Here is a 13,300-nt window from a genome sequence, read left to right on the forward strand (position 1 = left end):
AATTGAACTTTAAGCATCTTCTAGATAATAGTGTCATTCTTGAAATAAATACATAATTGCTTGAAGTTTTTTATCATGGATCTTCTATTTGATCTTAATTGCTAAAAAAATGCTTAAATAAAAATTAACAAAGTAGAGTTTGTAATTTGTTCCTATTTGTGACAATATCATATCCTAAGTAATTTCTAATGTGTTTGTTTCTATAAAATATGCCTTAAAAAAGTCAACACCATAGAAGATTGGTACAAAATAAATATTGCCTTCAAAGATTTAAACAATGGTCTTTCTTTATTCCACTCAAGTATGTCTTTACAAATCAAATATATTATAATAAAAATATGCATGTATTGTTATTAAAAAAAATAAATTTTATTTTAATAGGACTTATATGGAGCATCAATAATTCTTGGAATTATTATTTAATCATTACTTTTGATGAATTTTTTCAAAAAAAATTATATCATTTTTTTAATATCTATGATTAATTTTATATTAAAAAACTTGGTAATAAAAAATTGATTAGTTTCAATTTATAATATCAATAAAGTATCAAATTTATATATCACAAAAGATATTTCAACTTTTAAAACTTAGATATTATGTAGTTAGTTATTACTTTTAAATAATATCCAATAGATTTTATAAAAATTGATAAGATATATTTATTACTATGTTAATTTTGTTTTAAATCTTAATAAATTCTATTTATGAATTCTAAGAATAATTCTCAAATTCGAAATAAATTATAAATTAGACTTTAAAAATATACATATTAATAAAAATTCTACAAGTTTTAATTTTAAATCTAAAAAAATTAAAATTCTAAATTATTATTCTAAATATTACTTCTAAATTACAGTTCTAAATACTAACCTTAATTGAATCTTTTTTAGAATATATTAATTTGTACTACAATAGATGTAATAGGAATTATTATAATAATCTCAATAAGAAAAAAAATCAATTATATCTTTGAATTCACAAAAGCTTAATTATATTTCATTTATAGGAAGATTTTGATTAAATGCATATATTAATCTATTTTAAATACATAAAATGTAGTGAGTTTTTTTAAACATCAAAAAATTATAATAAAAATTTAAATTTATTGATATTAAATAATAAATCTATTACTTTATTATGATAATTTAATATATAAGTTATTAAAAATTGAAGAAGATTGATCAATAAATATTAATACTAGAAATAAAAAGTTATCAAGTTATGCTTAATATAGTATTTTTTAGCTATATTTATAAATAAAAGCCATTATTTAATTTGATTCATGATCTTATTTTAAGATAAATTACTTAAAATTAACATTTGAAATAAATCTTTTATTTCTTATTCTATTAATAGCAAAGCTAATTTTTAAAATAAAAAAATTAAATCTAATAATAGTAACTTAAATAATTTATAATAAGATGGTTCAAAATAAACAAAAAAAAATCAATTCAATTATTTATCACATCTTCTTAAAAAATAAATAAATTTATAAATTTTGCTTTATTATAATCTATTATAATAGATTAATAGATAGTATATTTATCTATTTAATAAAGTTATAAATCTATTATTATTTATTAAGTCTGAATAAATATCCTATTAATTTATTTTTTAAAATTATTACTTAAAAAATTGCAAGATATTCTATTTAGATTGTTTGACCTTTTTTGCCATTAAAATTAAAATGAAGATCTTTAGAAAAGACAAAGTTTAATTCAAATAGATCATAATATATGATATGTATAATATTATAATATTGGATAGAAACCTTGAAGTTTGGTGATACTAATAGAGATAAATATTACACCAAATAATATTTTAAATATGCTATTTGATGGTATTTATGAAAAATTTAATAATATCAATTAACAAAGTAGTCTTTTAATTTGGCTATGAGACATTATCTATGGTATACAAAGATCTATCAACCACTTACATTAATTAAGTAAATAAAAGTAGAAGTAGATAGAAACATATTAGATTAATAATATCTTTGTAAAGAAGCACTAAAGAGACTCTTTAGATGCAAATTATATTTGAAGATACTTCTATATATATAAAAAAAAAAAAAATTAAAAACTATTATAAAAAATTCTTACAACTTTGACACTTGATCAAAAAACCTTGTGGTTTTTAGGAAGCTTTAATATAGCTTTCTTACTAGCAAGTATATACAAAAGTAAAACTAATACCATTTTCAATCTTGTCTATAATTTTTTGTATTCTAGCATTTTTTTAAAACTTTCAAGTTTTGTGTACTTGACATTAACTACTTTATTATCTTCTTATTTTTATGAATATTTCTTTTTTATTTGCTTCCTTTCTTAATTTTGCATGAATATATTTTCTTTTTGAATATCTCTTTAAATTCATGTGTAATACATATGCACAAATATATGAAGTTTTCAATGACGTTTTAAATTAAGTATGAAAATAAATATTTTTTTCAATTTTTTTCTTTTAACCAAAGCTCAACTTATTAAATTGATATTTGTACTCATAGTTTAAAATGTGAGAAATAATATTATATATATATATATATATATACATATCATGAATTAAAAATAGAGAAATGTTAAATTGACCCAAGTTTTTACTAAATTGATCCACCCATCGCAACCACCATTAAAAAAATGTCTTCTACATTCAATTCTCTATTACTGAATTCAGAACCAATGAAAACCAACCACTCATGATGAAAACCAACCTATTCATCATGATTGCCACCTCCAGTTTTTCTGGCTTGCCACAGAGATTTGTTGAAGAGGGAGACAACACTCAACAATCTTCTTGCCACTCCTTCATCTCCCTCTTGCATCGTTATGTAGCGTCTTACCCCGCGCTGCCCTTGGCCTCCGCTGCGTCTTGCTTTTCTTGGCTTCGCTTTGTGTCGTCGTGCCTTGCGTAATGCATTCCAAGCCTTAAACTCTTCCTCTCGCTCTCCACCCTCCTCACCCACATGGGCGCGTCATTTACATCTTGAGAGCTGCTGTTCGGCTTTTGGCGCAAAATCGACGCTTGTGTGGAGGATGATGAGAGTGCACCGTCAAGCCGTCGGCCATACAGTCGGCAATCGAATTCTCGTGGCCGAATCCACGCAAGTCATGAACCTAGCTCCCTCACCTCAAACCCTGCAAGAACTGGCTCCAATCGGGGGTGATCACTTCAGTCGCATGGAGCGCCTCCCACCAGCGGTCCAAATGCTGAATCAAGCACGGGGCACCAATGCGTGTTGAATGGCTGGAGCTCATTCCTTGTCCAGCAACCAGAAATCCATTCTCAACCTAACCATGAAGGAGAAGGTGCAGTTGCAAGTCATTTTGATTTGTATATGCTAACGTCCTGGTTCTTCCATTATGGATTTGTTTTTACTCAGTGATAGTGATTCTAATAAATCCATTATTTTCTAGGACTTCTTGCAGGTAAACTAAGATGAGTAAGGAGAAGGTTGACATTAACATCGTGGTCATCTGCCATGTCGACTCCGGAAGTCAAGTACCCCCGGTCTCCTTTTCTAAAAGTTGGGAGGAGGAGGCTGCTGAGATGAACAAGTGCTCCTTCCAGTACGAGTAGGTGCTCAGCCTTCACCGTAGTGATTTCATTAAGAACTTGATTACGGGAACCTCACAGGCTGATTGATCGGCGCTCTTTATCGATTCGACGACCAGAGGTTTTGAGGACAGTATCTCAAAGGATGGTCAAACCAAGGAGCACACGTTAGTTATTGATAATTAATCATTGTTACTTGTGATATCTCCATGATTGTACCAACTCCATTTTTTTAAAACCATGAATGTATCAATCCAAATTTAGATGATAGTTATGCTGATGATCATGAATTCAACAATCTATGTGCCTTTTTGTCATGATAGATGTGAAAGCTTTAGACAATATATTGTTGATCCAAGCATTTATTAAATCAGTCCACCTTTCTAACCATCATCAAAATAGTCTCTACTATTTGATCTACATAAGTTGAAAACCAATAAAAAAAAAAAAAAAAAAAAATGGTTGGATTTGCAACCACTAATGATGGATGGGTCATTTTAGTAAATGCCTTGGTTGATTTTTAAATATCTAAAAATAACATATAATTATTTTTATAATTTAATTCTATATACAAACATATTCATATTATAAGAAAACTTCAATATAATATAATGAGATAAAGAATCCTTCTAATTGGATAAAATCAAAAAAATTGTTAACCAACAAATAGCCATGTACAATCTACAAAAATACCTCCAATTTATAATCTATAAACAACTTTTTTGTGCCCTATTGCATGGATTTCTACTAATAATGTAGAAAACAGAATCATAAATATTACATATATTAAAATAAATTGAAATATTACAATTAGAGAAATCCAAGTTATTTAACTTGAAATTAGATATTACTTTATTATTTCTTAAATTATTTTAAAACTAGTCATAAAAAACATAATACAAAATGTCAATTACATGCAAATGTTAACTACTCAAAGTCAACTATAACAAATAAAAAGAATTAAGATCCAATCTCCAAGAAAACAATTAAATGATTAATTAAATAACAATCTTACTATAAAAATGAAACTAACCTACCAATGCATTATAATAACTTAATGTAATTTAACTGTAAAATCAAAACAGCATATGCATTCTTCTTTTGCTGTTTAAGTTGCTTTTTGTAATGAAATGGAATTCAGTATGTAATAATAATTACAAGTTTGCATCCTAACCCTCATCGATAGGATTTCATTCAAATGTGTAGCAATAGAAATTTGTTTTGAAGATATAGAATGGAAGGAGTAGAAAACAAAAAAATAAAAATAAAAATAAAACACTCTGTAAAGTAATTTGAGTGATAAATACTTGCAAAAAAACATGATATCAAGGATCTCTAAAAGATACCACTCATCAAATAGTCAACCTCATGTCTACATTCATGTGTCATCCTTTTTCATCAGCAATGAAAAATCGACGTGTGCATTCATGTCCATGTATCCACTTGGACAAAGAAACCCAAGGCGTTTGAAATGCTTCAATTTATATCCAAAATTTGAACTTTAAAAATTGAATCATCCTGTAGTCTCAGACGTACCCAATTGTCCCAGTTAAAGGATATGCTGCTCCTTAACCTCTGCGTCCTGTCTTGTGAGCACACGTCGCTGATTATGCTCAGCAACTTTGTAGTCAACAACCTCTCTAAACATATTTGCGTCCAGGACGCTTAATTGACTTCCGTATACAGCACCCTGTAAGTTGTCATAAAAATTAGAAAAATCTTCATAATTCTGCTCTACAAGTGAGAGTACCTTTCCACGAAGGACCAAGTAAAATTGAGGATTATACGCAGCCCAATACAAAGGTACTCCTAAACCACGATTCAACATACGACCAATGATATGAGATTTTTTTTAAAATGTAAATACAAATAAATCAACATTCTTGATTTTCAACATACTAAACGCATTCTACATAACGTAAGAGACATTCATATGATGTTTGCGCATACATGTACAAAAGACGTTGGTGACCATTACCTGAACACTAGCCATCAACTTTGCAATCTCACGCCCAGAGAAACCCTCAGTCTTCTGTGCAGCCTCCCTCAAGACCTCTTCTGTGATTCCCTTGACCTCAATTTTATCTTGCCGGCCTCGTAACCAACTCCGCCAGCCCCGGGATTGAGTCCCAGCTCGGGCAATGTACCTCTCCAAATATAGCTTCAAAAGTTTGAGACGCTCTTCCTCGCCAGGAAGTGGAAACTCCAACACCTCATCTACACGGTCCAGCACAGCTGCATCCAGATCACTTGGTCGATTTGTGGCCAGTACCATAACTATATCTCGTGATTGATCTCCAGTGCGGTAGAGCAACGCATTTAATGCACTTCGCTGGGCCTCACTCATGTTTGTCTTGTTACGCCTGCATCGCATGCACTGGTTAGGATCACCACAACTTCAGCGACTCAACACAGAGAACACTGCAATCGAGGTTGTAAATGGCGTTGGAAGGAACTTGACAATCTTACTCGCACAGAAAAGCATCAGCTTCATCGATGAAAAGGAGGAGACCCCTCCTGGTTCGGCCAGCCCAATTGAAAAGTTCATGGATTTTTGTCACAGCATTGGCACCCAGTGGAGCTACGTCACCACCTGTCATCAATGCATAATCCAAGCCCTGCACAATCACATTAACTACTATGAAAATTAAAAAAAAAAAAAAAAAAAAAAACAACAACAACAACAACAACATACACACACACCCAACAAACGATGTTCAACTTCGATGATGAAAGTGAGACATCATATATGACGCTTGAATTACAAACCTAATCGGCTTACTGCGATATTACGATGTAATATGGGTTTCAGTTTCCAACGAGACATAGAAAATCTTCGTTCATTCAACTGACACCAAATTCAAAAGAACTTACCGATTCTTGAGCAAGTACTTTGGCTGCCATAGTCTTTCCAGTTCCTGGTGGCCCATAGAAAAGCATGTTGCGATAGGGAGCCGCATGTAATTTTGTATTAGCTGTTACTGAAGCTAGCTGTCGAATCCTGCTATGTAATGACGGATGGAGTATCACATCTCCAAACCCTTGCCCACTCTTCATAGCTTCTGACCTCTCGGCAGCCCCTCCAACAGCTGGGGTGCCACCGGCTCCCGTAAGAGAGCTGCTTTTGCGCTTAATAATACCTGACCAAGGATATTTGCCTCGCGATGATTCTCTAATTAAAGACGGCTGCCCTAATATTCGATCAATATGACTCCACACTACACGAGCTCCCTCCCTGAAATAGAGCAAACCAAGAGTAACACACTGTTATTTTAAAGCTGAACTGTGTCATGTTAAGAGACGTGTGCATGACCAAAAAAAAAAACAAATAAACAAATAAAAAAAAAAAACTTACGGAGACTACCAAGATTTTGATGAGTACTACAATCCAACTTCCGTAGTAATTGAAACAGATACTATTGTAAAAAGCGGCACAAAAGCTTCTGACCTAGTAGTATATACTCCAGCTGCCAAGGCAGTAGCTCCTCCAACAGCAACAAGAAGCTTGTGCTTATCAGTGAGTACTGCGTATATTCCGCCTTCACCAAAGAAAGTTACAATGTTAATCCTCACTTTAAGTATGAACACAAATCAGTTATTTATGACCAATCCAACAACAAAAAATAGTGAACAAGTTGTAGCATCCAAGACAGAGGCTATTACCTCCAATATGACCGAATGTAGTATTAATAGCAGCAAGCCACTTGTCCTTCTCCGCGTTAGCACGATCAACCAGAAGTCTTCTATTCACGTCTTCAGCCAACTTAGCCTCATGAGCTCGACCTTCAGCCTCTGCGATTGCTTTGACTCGAATGGTTTCCCTCTCAATTTCAGCCCTCTCCTTCTCTGTTTGACGCCTTTGTGCTTGAATCTGCTCTTCGGTTTTCCGTCGAATCTGCTCCTGTCGCACTGCTGCTTCTTCCTGCATCCTCACCAACTCTTGATTTCGTTGCCTGTTTGCTTCATGCTCACTCTGACAAGCAGCAGCACAGAAAATGAGAAACAACTTGACCATAATTCAGCTAATTTTCATGAGGAGGACAAACAGCAATACGAATGCACTTGAAGGAAATTATCTCTCATGCTAATGTTTTATTCATCATAAACGGAGGTACTTGCGTTACTGCTCACATTCAATTCATATTCAGCACTGCAAAGCTAATGCATTGGCTTCAACACCTTATTCAAGTAGATCTGTAGGGTAGGCAAGCAAAGAGCAGAATCTCAAAGTTACCTGCATTCGCTGGCGCGCAAGTTCGTCTTCGTAGCGAGCCAGCTGGGCTTTGGAATTAGCTTGTTGCTGGGCCAGTTTAATCTGCTCCTCATACATCACCCTTTGTCGCTCCTATTCAAAACCCACACATGTTGTTAAACGTCAACTCCTAAAAAACCGACCACTTCGATGTCAAATAACCAAGACGATCTAGTCCCACAAGTAGCAAAAAACATTAAAACATGAAGCATGCGTAAATGTGCCATCTCAGTCAACATATGAATAAAGTCGATGGGACATCAGTTGGGGAAAACCATATAACAAACGCTCTATCGTAGTGCTACAATAAAGTGTCTGCTTCTTCATTTATATATATATATATATATATATAAACAAACATAAACTTTAAGCTATAATATTGGCGTGTGAATAACAAGCTATGTCGACTCTACAAACTTGGTGCCATCACTTAACTTTGAGTTCAAGTACTCAGTAAAAGAAGCACAATACCGTGTCGCGTTGAGCCTGCATGGCTAGATACTCGGCTTTACGGGAGTTTTCTTGGGCCTGCCTAGTTTCTTCCTGCTTCTTCATCAACTCAAACACCTGCAAAGGGCGTAACGTCGGTCGTCAAAGATTACGCATGCTTCACATTAGTAATTATAGAGCGAATAGGTGTAGCGAGAAATATAAAAATCCTTGTCTTATCAAAAGATAGAGTACCTACTTCATTCTGTTCTGTAATTACCGTCATCGTGCTCCAATGGCAACGATGCTTTCAAATAATAGAGTCCCAATCTGATCATGAACATGACGATCACCAGTGCCCCAAGGTCATAAATGCACACTAATTCAGAGGAGCCATGCAAACCCCATCTCTTAAGACTTAAAATCTACCTGGAGATTGTATGACGTGAAGTACAAGAGTCATCGGTCAGGTAATACACCTGTTAAACCTTAAACCCTCGCTAGGGTTTAGCATAGACCAATTCACACAATAGAGCTGATACCTGCTAATGATGTCAAAAATGTGCAGGCATAAACAATATCTATTTCACTTCTTCACAGGGATGAATTTGAGACTTCGTACAAAATTTATCACCAAAACCAATGAAACTTTAGCAAAAATCAAATTGTTCGTAAGACAGCATAATTACATTCTTCGCATGAACCGACGCATTAATCTCTCGCAGCGCTTTGGCACCTCTCTCCAATGCCTCAGGATCAAAGCCAGCGGCAGAAGTACGCGGAACATCATTGCGAGGCTTCTCTTGTTGCTCCTGCGCAGGAGCTGGCATTTCCGGTGCTGGTGCAGTAGAGGACAAACCGAACAATGATCCGAAACTCTTCCCAGTCGGCGCAGGATTACCAGTATGCACAGCCGAGGTACGTGGAGCACCATTACGAGGCTTCTCTTGTTGCTCCTGCACAGGAGCTGGAATTTCCAGTGCTGGAGCAGAAGAGGACAAACCGAACAATGACCCGAAACTCTTTTGAGTGGACGCAGGATTACTAGCAAGCACAGCTGAAGCCGACGCGATCGCACCAGCTACGACACCCACCCTAATCGTGCTACTCGCCATCGCCACTACTCCCTAACTCAAAAATCCTGCAATACCTAACGATCCACTCAAGTGTTCATTAATCCCCGACTTCTCATCAGCAGATGTCCTGAAAACAGCACACCAATCCGCCTCACATCCCTGCCGCAATCCAAAAACATCAACTTCTTTATCAAAATCCTCCACCTCCACTCCCTCCAACCCCTCCTTCAAAAACCCGAAACCTAACCCTCCCTATCAATCCATGAACGCATGGCTTGCGTTCATTTACCAAGCCCTCATTGCAAGCAAAGGAATGAAGGGGAAACGCAGCAGCGGTGGTGCGAGGCAAGAATTCGCACGTCGAAGTGAGTCGACGTCGACTCACGCTGCAAGGCAGCCAGATTTTGCGTAGGTCTGCGTCGGAGGTGGAGGCCCTGCCTCGTGAGGCTTGCGGAACAGCCAACTATAAATTCACTTCGTTCGTCGAACCCTCGCTCTCGTTGCCGTTTCTCGTTCTCCCTCCGATCGCCGGCGGTCACCGTCGTCGAATTCGACATTAATCAACCGGGCAACTCGGCCTTGGTTTCACACCGGAGAAACTACTACGTACTTGAAATTTGCACGTAGCGGAATATTTCACTTAAAATAACATGCTTGATAATAATAGTAATGATAGTAATAATAATATCACGCTATATATTTAAAACCACAAAATAGAATTCCACCAACAGTATTTTAAAACAATACATGTATATCAAACCTTCTATATTTTCTTACTTGCATATATATTTAAGCAACATCAACTTATTTGAGTTTCTTCACAAAAGCACCACTATAAATAGCATACTTAAACTCATGTACTTACATTCACTTATTGCATACTTAAACTCAATACCATTCTATTGTGAATTGGGTTGAAGAATCTAAATAAGAAAAATAAAAGAAAATTTGAAATTCTTGCTAAAAAGTTTTAAAAAATCTTATGTATATAAATATATCTATGTCTATATTTATATTATATATAATTAAAGTAATTTTGGAATACATTATATATATATATATATATATATATATATATATATATATATATATAATTTCATTAACCTTATTGTATTTTTAAATATAAAAGTGCTTGGAATTCCTTTTGTATTGCCATGTATTCTGAAATTGTATTTAATTAAAAATATGGTTCATGAATTTCGCTGAGTTTTATGAAAATTTAAAGGATTCATGTATAAAGAGAAATATATATAAATATATATATTAAACAAACATATATGCCAAATCTGCAACACCATCTCCGCAAATTCAAAACTCTTTGTTTACGTTTCCAAGCAAGAATAATCTTTGAATTTTAGCACTAAGTCAACACCAACACCCTTTTGAATCACTATTGTAATTAGTTTTTTTTCATGTACAAAATTATCTAATCTAAAATTCTACACTCAATATGAAATCATTTGGATATCCTTGCTAAGATATTACAAATCTGTATACTAAAAAGTAGCAGATCCAATTGATTTATTTGTAAAAATGATTCTTTTAAAATGGTTTATTATTTTGCTCTTGGATCATGGCAAGATATTTATATATGTATATATATATACACAACAAGCATATTTGAATATCATAAATTGCTGGTGGTCAGAACTTCATTAGTGTTGGCCTTTCTATACTCTCTAAGATTCTTAAAGACCATGTCCATGAAAGAATTTAAAACTAATGCTTACACTTCCAAACACAACAAAAGTTCCATACAATGAACTAAACAAGTGTAATTAATTTGGTTTAAATTCATGCAACTGATAGGATCTATTAAAAACAACATTAAAAATATGTATTTATAATTCAAGTCTATAACATCACAAATTTTAATTCTTTTGTTCTTCTTAAAAAAAAATATATATATATATATATATATATAGATTTATTATCAGAGAGAATTGTGAACATGTCAAGAATACCTCCTTTTCTAAACTCAAGTGATTTAGCTACAAAGTAGCTAGTAGTAGCTATTCAGTTCCTTATTGTACTAGAGCTACTATAGAGACATATGTGAGGTTGGGAGACTCTAAAGATCCAATTTTGGCCTTAGTTGATCATGGATCTGAAATCAATATCATGTCAAGGCAGATATATGAGAAAAATAAGTGGCCAGTTGATACCAATTATAGTTAGGTAATTAGAGCTGCAAACAACTAACAAGGTGATTTATACAGAGCTTGCTCAACTGTAAGGACTAGGATTGGAGATGTGGACGTGGAGCAAAATTTCTTCGTGCAAAACTCTGCTACATATTTAATAATATTTGATCAACCCTATATTACAGTTACTAGAATGGAAACTAGAGTCTTAGATGATGGTTTACATTATGCTAGGATTCATAGTTGGGATGGAAGAAAAGCTGTATAATTTATTATTGTGAAACCTATTCATGAGAGGCATAGAGAACAATTAAGAGGGATGCCTTTGGAGCCAGGAAACAACTTTGTGGATTTCTAGAAAGCACCCTTGTAGAATGGGGACACATGGGTGCAAATAAGTCATCTGCAAACCCCATTGTAGATAATATGAGTTTTGGATTTTCAAACTTGACTAGTAATGGATTTGTGAGTATTTGAAAGATTAAAGATTTAGATTCTGTATATAGAAGAAGGGTGAAGAAAGAAGAGAAAAACTTAAAAAAAGTGGGTTTAGTTTTAAGTGATGAAGCCATAATTGGAGTAATAGAAGAAATAAGTTTGGAAGATGATTTGATAAAGGTTTTGGAGAATTTAGCTATAAGCATAGATGGAAATGCTATAGTAGAAATATATTCAAGAGAAACTTATGAAGAATTAGAAAAGATAGTAGTAATTGGTGGGCTTGCTACAAGCTATGGATTGAAACATGAGACTAGAGTACAAACTAAATATAAAGTTGTGGCAAGAAAAGTAAAGCCTATAGCTATCCAATTACCAGTTGATACTATGGAATATATCAACCAAGCAATTAAAGAGCCAAGTCTAAGAGAAAGACGTGGAATTGGACATGAATTTACTCAAGAATCATTGGCTAAATTGAAGATTGGAAGGGGTGATTTCTTGACATCAACAGAGAAAATTATGTTCCAAGAAATGCTTATTAGGCATGGTAAGGCATTTGCCTTAACTTCTGATGAAATTGGATGTGTGGATCCTAATGTTGTAGTACCTATGGTAATCTTTATTGTACCACATGTTCCATGGGATTTAAAGCCTATACCTATGCCCAGAGCTTTACTTCCAAAGTTGATAGAACTACTAAAAGAGAAGGTGAAGATGGATATTTTAGAACCTTCAATTGCTCTTTATTCTAATAGATGGTTCACAGTACCCAAGAAGTCAGGGGCATTAAGGTTTATTCAGGATATGCAACCTGTAAATAGAGTAATTATTCGGAAGATGGGATCAGGTCCTATAGTAGATGAAGTGGCTGAAAAATTTGCAAGTCATACCATTTATTCTATTGGAGACTTATATTCTGGGTATGACCAATTTCAATTGGCTAAAGAGAGTAGGGACTTAACTACCATGAAGAGTCCTTTGGATTTAATGAGGATGTGTACTTTACTTCAAGGTGCAACCAACTCAGTGGCTCATATGCAAAATGCTATGAACCAAATATTGAAAGAATTTATTCTTAAAAAAACCATATTATTTTTGGATGATATACCTATAAAAGGAGACAAAAAAGAAGATAAGGATGAAACTATGGATGTTGAAGGTTGTAAGAAGTTTGTTAAGAGGCATATTGAAGATGTGGCTCAAATATTAGAGAGATTGGAGTCACTTAATCTCACGTTATCTTTGGAGAAATCAAGCTTTGGAGTTGATGAGATTCTAGTGGTGAGACATATGTGTGGCAGGTATGGTAGGAAACCAAACCTTGATAAAATTGATGCTATATCTAAAATGAAGGCTTGTAAAAATGTTATAGAAGCCAGAAGGTTTTTAGGAGCATGTGTATT

At 33.8% G+C, this 13,300-nt stretch overlaps 1 protein-coding gene and 1 long non-coding RNA gene across 3 annotated transcripts; one reads left to right on the forward strand and one right to left on the reverse strand.

The window, feature by feature from the left end:
- Nucleotides 1-2,716: 2,716 nt before the first annotated feature.
- LOC112293427 (uncharacterized) lies at nt 2,717-4,014 on the forward strand. The gene is made up of 2 exons (XR_002973025.3): nt 2,717-3,308; nt 3,429-4,014. It is a non-coding gene; the product is annotated as an uncharacterized LOC112293427 (long non-coding RNA).
- A 1,003-nt stretch (nt 4,015-5,017) lies between these two features.
- Nucleotides 5,018-9,733, reverse strand: LOC112293426 (uncharacterized). 2 transcript variants are annotated; one of them, XM_024542803.3, is made up of 9 exons: nt 8,926-9,733; nt 8,279-8,374; nt 7,790-7,900; nt 7,219-7,528; nt 7,004-7,094; nt 6,430-6,790; nt 6,025-6,173; nt 5,534-5,918; nt 5,018-5,245 (listed from the first exon to the last, which is right to left on the reverse strand). In XM_024542803.3, the coding sequence occupies exons 1-9, from the start codon at nt 9,349-9,351 to the stop codon at nt 5,105-5,107; spliced, it is 2,070 nt and encodes a 689-aa protein (XP_024398571.1). In that variant the 5' UTR covers nt 9,352-9,733; the 3' UTR covers nt 5,018-5,104. The 2 variants fall into 2 exon arrangements, with proteins under 2 accessions (XP_024398571.1, XP_073396027.1); XM_073539926.2 differs by having other exon boundaries at nt 8,496-9,722.
- Nucleotides 9,734-13,300: the final 3,567 nt, after the last annotated feature.

Source organism: Physcomitrium patens, chromosome 16 (assembly GCF_059467195.1).
Source record: "Physcomitrium patens ecotype Gransden chromosome 16, ASM5946719v1, whole genome shotgun sequence".
NCBI lineage: Eukaryota > Viridiplantae > Streptophyta > Bryopsida > Funariales > Funariaceae > Physcomitrium > Physcomitrium patens.